The 13290-nt window shown below is 38.1% G+C and overlaps 1 protein-coding gene across 1 annotated transcript in view; it reads right to left on the bottom strand.

Annotated features, from left to right (window-relative positions):
* Positions 1-13290, bottom strand: part of LOC306861823 (IQ motif and SEC7 domain-containing protein 3-like) — a gene marked incomplete at its 3' end in the record, with an annotated part of 140770 nt that overhangs the window by 25611 nt on the left and 101869 nt on the right. Inside the window, exons 6-7 of the mRNA XM_079404310.1 lie at positions 4397-4519; positions 1590-1756 (exon numbers count right to left, since the gene is read on the bottom strand). Of these exons, the coding sequence (XP_079260436.1) occupies positions 1590-1756; positions 4397-4519 (290 nt within the window). The remainder of the gene's footprint in view (positions 1-1589; positions 1757-4396; positions 4520-13290) is intronic.

Raw genomic sequence — 13290 nt, forward strand, 5'->3', positions numbered from 1 at the left:
TAATGAAATTTAGGAAGACTCGAGGAGTCAAGAAAACATTAGGGAATGTTATGCAAAACCAGATGAGGAGATGAAGAAAATGTATATGGAATATAGTAATTTTTTTCTTACCCTATGAGAGAGGGTTGAATGTACAGGGGATTGTGGGATTGACAACAGAGTGGAGCCAGTGTCAAAAATTTGAGAAAAACTTGGTTTGATGGAAACGAGAGACAAAATATGCAGAGCTGCAGCTAATTACGGTAAGGTGCAGGCAGCAAATGCATTTAGATGATATCAAACTATTGTAACATTGGTAACACTTTACAATTCCCATCAGTTAATGTTATTTCATGCAGCGTATTAACCAACAATGAGCAATACGTTAGTTAGTTAGTTAATTTTAAGGTAATGTAGTTAGCCAGCGATGTCAACAAATGAAGCCATATTATAAAGTGTTACTGTAATATTGTTATATTTATATTATTTGAAAATAATGTGACTCTGTATCTTATATTTTTAAAGGGAAAAAGTTGTAATTTTATGAGTTCAGAGACAAAAGTACAGCAATGCAGTAAGATCTGCTAATGTAAAGAGAGTTTCTGTGTCACAGAGTAATGAAAATGAAAGTTTACACTGTGAGATTAACAGAGAGCTGATGTCACTGGCTGTTTTCATTAAATTAATGTGCTTTAGGGCGCTTTCAATAGCATTATACTTTGATGCTTAATTAGGTTTCGCCCACTCACTTAGTCAAGTGAAATGATCCTGACCTAACTTATGATGAAGTAAAAGTGTAAATGTATGTGTATCTTGCTATTGGAAAACTAGACCTGCATTTACTGAAGAAAAGCAGCAAAGGAATGGTGTTCAGTTTTGTTTATGCTTAAATGCTAAATGAGAGTTGCTTTGTCATGACACTCGACAACAGCAAGGCATGAGGAAAAAGAACACTTTAGTAAATTTTAGTTGCACACTGTAAAAAATGTCTGTGATTTTAACGGTAAAAAACTGTGAAAATGCTACAATAAAAATCTGTTAAATAGTTAACGGTAAGTTCCTGTAAAATTTACAGAGAAAAAAAACGCAAACTGACCTTTTTACATATCAGTTATGTTTATTAGGTTTGTATGTTACATCTAATGTTGTTAAATTCATGTTTATTGCATATTTCAGTTTAATGAGTCTCACCATGATGGTGTTTAGTGTTTGTGTGAATGACACTGTGCACCTTCTATATATGTTATTTTTTAAAAGCTGCTTGTGATGGGCTTTGGTTCATCTTGTGACTTTCTCATCACCACCTGCATTTGGTGATTATCAGTGTATTTCAAAGGTACAAAACAGATTTCAGTACTTCAATATGTTGGTATATTATCATTATATCAGTTAATGAAATCATGGTATTTAACTGTAAATTTAAATTAAAACCGTAAAACCTAAAATATTCTTACCGTATTTTTACGGTACAATTCCGGCAACCGCAGCTGCCGTTTTTTTTACCATAAATTTTACAGTGTAGGTTTACAGGTTTGTTCGTCCCTTCATGTATTTCAATAAATTTAGTCTCGCTTTTAACCAACATTCTTTTCTATTTCGTCTTGTCTCACCTCTTAGGTTGCGGATGAAGTCTTCCAGCATCATCTTGCGGTCGGGTTTGATGTTTGGACTGTACATGTCCGTGTTGAGGAGGATGATGGCAAACGCAAGGATGAAGATTGTGTCAGGATTGTGGAACTGTTGCACCACGTCTGGGTTACACATACAGTAACGCTGGCTGAGAAAAACAGGATACAAGAAAATACCCAAACAACAGCTATGTTTATTAAACACATTTTCATAAATAGACCCTTCTTTTGCTTATGTTTCATAGTCATGAATCATTTGTAAATGTGATGGTACTTGTGTAAAAACAGCTTATCAAAAGTGTTGTTTGCTATATGTTTATTTATTTATTTTAGTGCTGCCAAAGATTACTCACGATTAATCGCATTCAAAATAAAATTGTTGTTTACATAGTAAATGTGTGTGTACTGTGTACATTTATTATGTATATATTAATACACAACCATGCATGTATTTAAGAAAAATATGCTACGTTTATATATTAAGTATATTTATGCATAATATAAATTATATGAATATAAACATATACATGTAAATTCATGTACATTTTTTCAAAATATATTCTGTATGTGTGTGTATTTATATATACATAATAAATATACACAGTACACACAGATGTATTATGTAAATAAATGCTTTTATTTTGAATGCGATTAATTGCAATTAATTGTTTGACAGCACTCATTTCTTTATTTAAAAATGTCCCTATTACCTGACAGATACTACTGAAATAGATGTCTAAAACATGATAAATAAATAAATAAATAAAATCATAAGTTCATAAAAGTCATGATGCTTTATTAACTTCAGTTAACTTATTAATTTATACCTCATACATGTTCTACCTTTAGACTGTATCATCTATTATTTATCAAAATATATTGGGTTTTTAAAAGCCCCATAATATTGCAAATAAGTGAAATGCAATTAAAATGGTCAAATATAAAGTCATCACAGGATATGCATTCATTGTAATTTGTTGTAAAATAGTTGAATTTTTATATAGTGTAAGGAAAATGCACTATATAAAAATTGTAAGTGTAAGATGTAGTGTAAGATGTTGCTATATGGTTGTTTAAATAAAGTAAAATTATTCCACTATGGTAGGACTGATTTTCTGCAAAGGTTTCTTGATATGACTTGGCTCTTTCCACTGATATAAGTCAGAGGGGGATTTTTCTGTTTGTTTTAACGTCTGCCAGGTGAAAATCCCACGTTTAATCACTTTTCATCATTAAAATTTATGATTTTAGATAATATTTATGCAATACTAGACTCACTGTGAAAATGTGCCTGTGGCAACATATCTGCAGAATTTAATTTTGCTGCTTCTTGCACTTTTTGTGACACTTTTTTAAAGTGAAATGTCTAGTGAGTGGTGCTAAAAAGGTCTTAATTTTTATCCAAAACAGATCAATTTATCTGAAACAGTAAATCTGGCAATGCTTTATTGCATTGGTTGCTGTAAATATTGCTGAAGTTTGGAACTTAAATGAAATCCGGTGAGTTGTGTTAAAAGATTAATGCACTATTGTGCATAGTTTAATGCTCTAAACTAAACCTTACCCTTAACGTTACTGATATTGTTAACAAAAGTAAATGTGAGATAAAAATGTATTTGCTGAAGCAACCATGCCATTTAGCTTGTTTCTATGTCTTTGATCTTTTTTATTTGTAAACTGTCTTTAATTTCATTTTCACTGGATTGTGTTATGCAACCACAGTTATTTATGAACCAGTGTCTCGCAGACAGATGCAGATGTGTGCAACACTGTCTCACACACACACAACAGCATAAGGATCATCAGCAGTCTTGTTATTTCCAGTGCTGAAAACAAAAGCATATTTGGCTATCACCCAAGAAACGATGATAGCTGCAACTGCATTATTTTGCAGAATCCCAATAAGAGCCTCTGCTGCATTTTAATGGAAAGTAATTGTTCTAGCAAGATGATTATTTGGCTTATCAGACCAGTACTGTCAAGAAAATAACGATAGTTAATAAATAATTTTAACAAGTGTTTAATTAAAACAATTTAAAAATTTACTTTTTAAGGTTAATGTCACATGTCAGTTTCCGTTTAGTTCCTGTTTTCCCTTATTTCGTTTTTCCTGTCCTAGTTTAGTTAATCATCGTTTATTCCATTCACCTGTTTTGTATTAATCATCTTGTTTGCTCTTTTGTTCTTGTTCCTTTATAAGTCCTCAGTTCTCCCTTTGTATTTGCCTGCGTTTAATGTTAATTAAAGGTTTAAAGTGTGTTGATGCTATGTCGTTCTCCTGATCATTTAATTTTAACAACCACTACACCGTAGCAGTTAATTATATGTGCATTTATTAGGCAAAGTATATATGTTAAGTGTTGAAACGTTTCATAACATTTCATTTCCTTTAATTTATCAACACGTTTTTGCTTTCACTAGTTCGTTTAAAATGGCCCTGCAGTGTGACAGACAATAAATGTACAGATATAGTTTTTCAATAAATATGAGCTAATTAAAGTCACATGCAAAAAATATTTTTAAAGTTTACATACATTTCCAAAAATGTTTCATGTCAGCTACCCAACTGCTTTTCAAACTAATCTTTACTTCAATGTAATACAGCGCTGTGTTCCTTGAGAATGCGGCTGATTTATGGAGAGCATTCAACGTGCATTTTTATCCTTCAGTGCAGTGATGAAAAAGTTCATAAGCACAGGTTTCCCATCAGCCCCGGCTCTTATCTTCCCCTCACATATGAAGGGGGCTGGAGCATTTATGTGTGTGTGTAACAGTGTCTGGAGTCTCACCTGAATGCCTCTATCAGTCTCTCCACTTTCTGCGCTTCGCCTTGCACACGGATATGTGCCTGAAACTTCCTTAGAGCCTCATCCAACTCCATCCCCGAGAAATCCATCTCATCCACTACACAGCTATCAAAAAGAAGAAACAGAAAGAAAATAAAAGAGGGAGAGAGAGTGTGTAAGAAAAACAAGGTATTAAGCAGACCCATAAGATGAAAGCTCACATGGCCGACTCTACGGTCAGTGGATATTTGAGGTTTAGCCCAGACCTTTGTGGAACTGTTTGGGGACATCCTTTGATGATTTTTTATTATTTATTTTTTTTAACCACGGTATTACTACTGTAATACTGTTGAATTTGGAGTAAGTAAATTAATACTTTTATCCATCAAGCATGCATTAAATTGATGCATGCTTGATAGATAAAATTGATTTTAAATAAATCATCAAATGTGACAGTTTATGTGGCATTTATAACATTGCAAAAGATTTCTATGTAATGCTGTTTTTTGACCTTGATGCAAAGACTTACCTTAATGCATAGCAATGACTTCCGAAAATTATTATTATTATTATTATACACTCACCGGCCACTTTATTAGGTACACCTTTTCAATTGCTTGGTAACACAAATTGCTAATCAGCCAATCACATGGCAACAACTCAATGCATTTAGGCATCTAGATGTGGTGAAGACGACTTGCTGAAGTTCAAACCGAGCATCAGAATGTTGAAGAAAGGGGATTTAAGTGACTTTGAACGTGGAATGGTTGTTGGTGCCAGACTGATTTACTGGGATTTTCATGCACAACCATCTCTAGGGTTTACAGAGAATGGTCAGAAAAAGAGAAAATATCCGGTGAGTGGCAGTTGTGTGGACGAAAATGCCTTGTTGATGTCAGAGGTCAGAGGAGAATGGGCAGACTGGTTAGAGATGATAGAAAGGCAACAATAACTCAAATAACCACTTGTTACAACCAAGGTATGCAGAATACCATCTCTGAACGCACAACACGTCGAACCCTGAAGCAGATGGGCTATAGCAGCAGAAGACCACACCGGGTGCTGCTCCTGTCAGCTAAGAACAGGAAACGGAGGCTACAATTCGCACAGACTCACCAAAATTGGACAAATCAAATCACTTTTATTGTCACATCACCACAGCACATGTGCCTTCGTGAGTGAAATTCTTGAGAGCGTGCTCCAGACACTGCAGAAACAATTTACATATAGACATTACCATACATACGTACAGACTTATACAGATGACAATGTGTAATATACACATACATATACTCAGTACACACAGTGTACTATTAGACAGACATACAGTTACCGATACACATTATACACAGTATGTAGTACACATTCTACGTTATATACACACAGTAATATGCGAAGATGCAGCAGATTATATATAAACCGGATGTGCAAATGTCATGGATGTGCATTGGATGGTATCCAGTGCTGGCAAAAAGATTGTTGTATTTGTGCAGTAGTGTACTGGTAGTCCAGTTTGAACTGTATGGAATTAAAGTGCAGTGCGTGGTATATTGTAAAGTGGGAGTGTGCTGTAGGGTGTATTAGTTTTGACTGTTCATTAGCCTGATAGCCTGAGGAAAAAAGCTATCCCTCAGTCGGCTAGTGCGGGATCGGATGCTGCGGAGACGTCTTCCTGAGGACAGCAGAGAGAGCAGTCTGTGGGACGGGTGGCTGGAGTCACTGATGATCCTCCGGGCTTTCTTTATACACCGCCTGGTGTAGATGTCCTGGAGGGAGGGAAGCTCACCTCCAACAATGTGACGGGCAGTTCGCACGACCCTTTGCAGAGCTTTGCGGTTGCCAGCAGTGCTGTTTCCAAACCAGGCGGTGATGCAGCCGGTCAGGATGCTCTCCACAGTGCAGGTGTAGAATGATCTGAGGATGCTGGGGCTCATTCCAAACTTCCTCAGCCGTCTCAGGAAGAAGAGGCGTTGGTGTGTCTTCTTCAGCACTGCATCTGTGTGAGCGGACCATGTGAGGTCCTCAGTGATGTGAACACCGAGGAATTTGAAGCTGTTTACTCGCTCCACAGGTGTCATGTCGATGGTGATGGGTGTGTGTTCTCTGCTCTGTCTCCTGAAATCCACCACCAGCTCCTTGGTCTTGTCGATGTTGAGTGAGAGGTGGTTCTCTTGACACCATTTAGTCAGGGTTCTCACCTCCTCTCTGTAGGCCGTCTCATCGTTGTCAGTGATCAGGCCTATCACCGTTGTGTCGTCAGCAAATTTGACGATGACGTTGGAGCTGTGTGTTGCTGTACAGTCATGTGTGTACAGGGAGTACAGGAGTGGGCTGAGGACGCAGCCCTGAGGAGCACCAGTGTTGAGGGTCAGCGGGGATGAAGTGTTGTTGCCCATTCTGACCACCTGACATCTGCCTGTCAGGAAGTCCAGGATCCAGCTGCATAGAGATCCGTTTAGTCCCAGAGTCTGGAGCTTCTCAACCAGTGTGGCAGGCACTATGGTATTGAATGCTGAGCTGTAGTCCACAAACAGCATTCTCACATAGGTGTTCTTATTTTCCAGGTGGGAGAGAGCAGTGTGCAGGGTGAAGGCAATAGCATCGTCTGTGGAACGGTTTCTGCGATATGCAAATTGTAGGGGATCCAGTGAGTCAGGCAGCACAGAGCAGATGTAGTCTCTGATGAGTTTCTCAAAGCACTTGCTGAAGATGGGTGTCAGAGCAATGGGCCTCCAGTCATTCAAGCATGTGATTTTATTTTTCTTTGGTATGGGCACAATGGTGGATTTTTTGAAGCATGCGGGAACCACAGACAGAGAGAGGGAAAGGTTAAAAATGTCTGTGAAAACCCCGGCCAGTTGGAATGCGCATGCTCGGAGCACACGGCCTGGGATGCCATCGGGACCCACAGCCTTGCGGATGTTCACCCGTCGGAAGGATCGGGTTACATCTGCGACAGAAAAGGAAAGTGCGCTCGCCTCTTCTGCTACAGCCGCGGGAGCGCGCTCTGTGTGGGCGGTGTTGTGAGCCTCGAAACGAGCATAAAAGTGATTAAGTTCGTCCGGTACAGAGGCGGCAATGTTCACAGTAGCTGGTTTATTCCCTCTGAAATCTGTGATGTTGTTGATACCCTGCCACATGCTTCTTGCGTTGTTGGTTTTGAATTGTTCTTCAACTTTGTTTTTATATTGTCGTTTGGCGGCTTTGATTGATTTCCTGAGATCGTAACTGGCTTGTTTGTGATCGTCAGAGTTTCCGGATTTAAAGGCAGATGTCCGCACTGACAAGGCTGCTCGAACATCGCTGTTAATCCACGGTTTTTGGTTGGGGTAGATGCGGATTGTTTTTGTTGGTACTACATCCTCTACACACTTCCTGATGAAACACGTTACAGTATCTGAGTACGCCTCTATGTCGTCATCAGACGCTGCCCGGAACATGTCCCAGTCCACGTGATCAAAACAGTCCTGTAGTATAGCGTCTGATTGGTCCGACCAGCATTGAATTGTCCTGAGGGCGGGTGTTTCTCGTTTCAGTTTTTGCCTATAAGCAGGCAGGAGCAGAACGGAAGTGTGATCCGATTTGCCGAAAGGTGGGCGGGGGAGCGATTTGTAGGCGTCCCGGAATGGAGAGTAGCAGTGATCAAGTACACGATCACCACGCGTGTTGATGGTGATGTGTTGAAAGTATTTTGGAGCTATTGTTCTGAAGTTGGCTTTGTTGAAGTCCCCCGTAACAATAAACGCTGCATCTGGGTACGCGGTTTCCTGCTCACTTATATTCCCATACAGTTCCTTGAGTGCCTGGTCTGTGTTGGCTTGAGGGGGAATGTAAACAGCTGTGATTATGATCGCTGTAAATTCCCTCGGTAGCCAGAATGGTCGACACAGAAGCATATGAAATTCCAGATCAGGGGAGCAGGAGGATTTAATAGAGTGTAGGTTCCTTTCATCACACCACGAGTTGTTGATAAATAAACAGACGCCCCCACCTCTGCTTTTCCCTGTGAGCTCTTTCGTTCTGTCCGAGCGGTGCACGGAGAACCCCGTAAGCTCGATGGCTGAGTCTGGAACCACTGCAGACATCCAGGTTTCTGTGAGGCAAATAATGCAGCAGTCCCTTGTTTCCCGTTGGTATGAGATGCGTGCCCGCAGTTCACAGAGTTTGTTGTCCAGTGACTGAACGTTAGCCAGCAAAATAGTTGGGAGAAGAGGTCGGAGGGGACGGCGTCTGAGTCTGACAAGGACGCCGGCTCTCTTCCCCCTTTTCTGGCGGCGTTTCCTCGGTCGCGATCGTGCAGCCCAGACAAAGGGCTCTGATGCGGTGTCTGTAAACAAGGCGCCGGCGTTCAGGAGCTCAAAGTCCAGTTTGCGTTGCGCGACGAAGGAACCAATGTTTAAAAGCGTGTGTCTATCGTAGACAGTTATACTGACAACATCTAACACGTGAAACAACAAAATAACAAATAAAACATAAGAAACATAAGAAAAACTGCAGAGTTTTCTTGGAGCTCGCAACACGGCTGCCATGCTCGGCGCCATCTTGGTTCACAAGTTTGTACCTCACAATAGAAGATTGTAAAAAACGTTGCCTGGTCTGATGAGTCTTGATTTCTGCTGTGACATTCAGATGGTAGGGTCAGAATTTGGCGTAAAGAACATTAAATCATGGATCCATCCTTCCTTGTCTCATTGGTTCAGGCTGGTGGTGGTGGTGTAATGGTGTGGGGGATAATTTCTTGGCACACTTTGGGCCCCTTAGTACCAATTGAGCATCGTTTAAACGCCACAGCCTACCTGAGTATTGTTGCTGACCATGTCCATCCCTTTATGACTACAGTGTACCCATCTTCTGATGGCTACTTCCAGCAGGATAATGCACCATGTCACAAAGCTCAAATCATCTCAGACTGGTTTCTTGAACATGACAATGTGCTCACTTTACTCAAATGGCCCCCACAGTCACCAGATCTCAATCCAATAGAGCACAATTGGGATGTGGTGGAACGGGAGATTCGCATCATGGATATGTAGCTGACAAATCTGTAGCAACTGCATGATGCTATCATGTCAATATGGACCAAAATCTCTGAGGAATGTTTCCATTTATGCCACAAAGAATTAAGGCAGTTCTGAAGGCAAAAGGGGGTTCAAACCGGTACTAGCAAGGTGTACCTAATAAAGTGGCCAGTTAGTGTATATTTTTCTGCTGTGGTGATACTTCTTACAAAAACATTATTTATTGACATTTTAGCTAAAATGTCCCACTAATCTCTCTCTCAGAATTAGAATTTGTAAATTATTTAAATGCACATTTTATGTAAATGTGGCAAAGCACAACTATCCAGTACTTAAAATATCTGATACTTATAATATCTATATGGATCAAATTTGTCAGCAAATTTGAAAGCTGTGGTTGCCGGAATTCTACGGTAAAAAATACGGTAAGAACATTTGAGATTTTACGGTTTTAACTTAAATTTACAGTTAAATACCATAATTTCATTAAATGATATAATGTCAATATACCAACCTACTGAAGTACTGAAATCTTTTTTGTACCTTTGAAATACACTGATAATCACCAAATGCAGGTGGTGATGAGAAAGTCACAAGATGAACCAAAGCCCATCACAAGCAGTTTTTAAATAATAACATATATAGAAGGTGCACAGTGTCATTCACACAAACACTAAACACCATCATGGTGAGACTCATTAAACTGAAATATGCAATAAACATTAATTTAACAACATTAGATGTAACATACAAACCTAATAAACATAACTGATAAGAAAAAAAAACTAAGAAAAAAACATAAAATTCAAACAAAATTTGAAATGCAATGCAGGAAATTCTCGGAACATCAGTTTACGTTTTTTCCCTGTACATTTTACAGGCACTTACCGTTAACCATTTAACAAGTTTTTACTGTAGCATTTTCATAGTTTTTTACCGTTAAAATCACTGACATTTTTTACAGTGTAGGACAGAAGGCTCTTCATTAATTAAATTGCATGTTTGCTTTCTCTTTGCAGCAGAATAAATTACAATATGCATGTGATTTTATGTCAAATAGTAATGCGGCTTCTATTAATCATAATAATGACACATGGAATCAAAAGCCACTCTTAGTGCCCAAGACCTTTGTGTAGTGAACCTTAACATTAACACACTGTACTGTACAGACAGGGCAATGGGATGTCAATAGCCTTCAGGAGCAGTGTTGTGCAAGTTACTTCCAAACTGTAATACATTACAGATTACTTGTTACTGTTATTGAAAAGTAAATCCTTACCTTACAATATTACTGTCTCAGAATTGTAATGCATTACATTACTCCTGTATTACTTTTGAGTTACTTTCACCAAAATATCTACAGAAGTAGAACTTAACATTCTAAAATGACAAAATGTACTAGAGCCCTGCCCTAATGGCAAAGTGTTTATATTTCGTTCCGGCTTTTTATTAAGTTTTATTAAGTAACATTTGGAGCATTTTTTGTCAATTAAATAAGTTTTTTCTTTCTTAAAGTAACGACCAAGCGGCAGACCGGCAGGCTGATCATAGCTTATGTTTGATCAATTTAGCCTTCTCAAATCATCATGACTTACCTAAAATAAAATCTATAGATATACTAAAACAGTTCAAGCATATAACAATGTTTAAACGTTAAACCAAGATAAATGTGCGCTGCATCCAGTAGTTTGTGCGGAGAGTGGAAGCTAAAGCACAGGACATGGAGGCACCAGCACAATCAATTAATTATTTTTTTTTCAATGGATCGCCATAATTTTCATAATAATGATCATTAACGTAACAGTAATACATCATTCGTAACTATAAAGGGTCTACTTTTATTTGTGTCCACTCACAATGTCAACAATACATTGTGCTTTTATCTTGAACAGGAGCGCTTCACAAAAATGAACCGAAAGACAGCGAATACATGCCACGCAGACATGATAAATATATCTATAGAAAGCTTTAAATTACTAGCTTTTTAATGAAATAAATAAAAACAAAAACAAAAACAAAAACTATTTAATATAATCATTATCCGTGAAGATGCACTTCTCTCTAAAGGCACGTCTAACGAGAAGATGGTGAATCCTTACTATTTCCCCCAGACACATTCATGGTAATTACTTTTGCTGGGGCTTTTGCTTTATTGCATGTATTTGAAGCAGAACTCTTCAGCTGTGCTGACGGCTCGCTGCTGCTGCGGGACACTAAACACCGTCGAGCCTCTCTTGACAGTCGCGGCAGCACGGTCTCATGTTGTTTCCACCAGCGTGGCAATTTTTGTCCCATCAATAATTGATGGATGTCTAAAATATAAAGATAAGGAGAAGCCTAAAACAGGCCAGAGGACCGGCCCGTGTCTGAACTATGACGTGAATATTGGCCCAAAGCCCGGCCCTAGGGACATAAAAAAGTCGGAGCCCGACTTTAAATTAAATTTAAAAATATATATTAAAAAATGGGGCTAAAAGTGTGTTGTAACACAAGCATTACTGAACATTTACCGAGTAAAATATTACTGAAAATTGATTAGTAATGCCTTACACTACTGTGTTACAGCAAAAAGTAATCCGTTACTGTAATGCATTACTTTTGTAATGCGTTATTCCCAACACTGTTCACGAGACATCACTCACAGATGATTTCAACCCACAACTAGGCCCAGAGTAATCGCATCTCAGCTAACAAAAGCAATGAACTCCCACTTACATGAATAACTGTAAAGTTTATTTCATACGAATGCACCAAACTGCCTTTATACTGGATAATTCATACAAAAATTATGCAATTTATTTCCGTGTCATTGTTTCAGTCTTCTGTGTCACATGATCCTTCAGAAATCGTTCAAGTATGCTGATTTGTTAATATTGGTAATATATGCTCATATGTTTAATATCGTCATGACCTCAAACATTTATAGCATATAGATATAATATAGCATAATAACTTTTACAAAATCACTTTCACAAAAATAGCTGGTAATTTAGCACATCACTTAGTAGTATGGAAAACTTTTTGTGGTGCTCTTTGGATATTGGTGATTTCTTTATCATGCAGGTTTGAAATTACATAAATGATGGCAGAATTTTCATTTTTTGGGGGATGAAACTATTCCTTATCAAACAAAGTTCACAGCCCAGGAAGTCCAACTGAAGCTGCACTCCACATAGACCAATTCAGAACCACGGAAATGTTTATCAGATAAAATATATGTGGTCTGTATGGATGCAATAAATAATTGATAATTATTTTTACTTCAACTAATGTTTGGATGTTTATTATGCTAAGCTGCCAGCTGGAGGGTTCAGAAAGAGGAACGGCTGTCGTTTGTACATAGAGCAGGTGCAGAGAGAGTAAGACATCTCTGCAGGGAAATAAATATCCAAGAACAGTGAGTCAATCTGTTCCTCTCTCCCTTTTGGTAAAGTTTCTGAAGAATATCCTTTCAATATGAAAAACAGACTGTTCAAAGCCGAATAACCTAATGAACATTAGTGAACAATTCATACACACACAGATCACCTAAAAACATACAAGCATAAATGCACACACCATTATGTGCCTTGAAATATACAGTACATGGATTTCTATTATAGTCCATAATTTACATATCTTTCATATGAATGGGAATATGATTATAGCATGCACATGTAGAGAAAGTCACTTAGTAATCTTTATAAAAGCAGTTTTAGATGTTTAGTCCACACTAGTTTGTGAAGAAAAGCAATATTTGATTGTATAATGCTTGCTTGCTTATTGGTTTCTTATTTTTGTTGGTATGCTTCATTTGACAATCTTTTGATCAATTAAATATGTTGTTGCTAAATAAAAGTAAACAAAGTGTTGTTGCTTTAGCAGACCCAAGAGTTTAGA

Source organism: Barbus barbus (assembly GCF_936440315.1).
Source record: "Barbus barbus genome assembly, chromosome: 42".
In the NCBI taxonomy this organism is placed as follows: domain Eukaryota; kingdom Metazoa; phylum Chordata; class Actinopteri; order Cypriniformes; family Cyprinidae; genus Barbus; species Barbus barbus.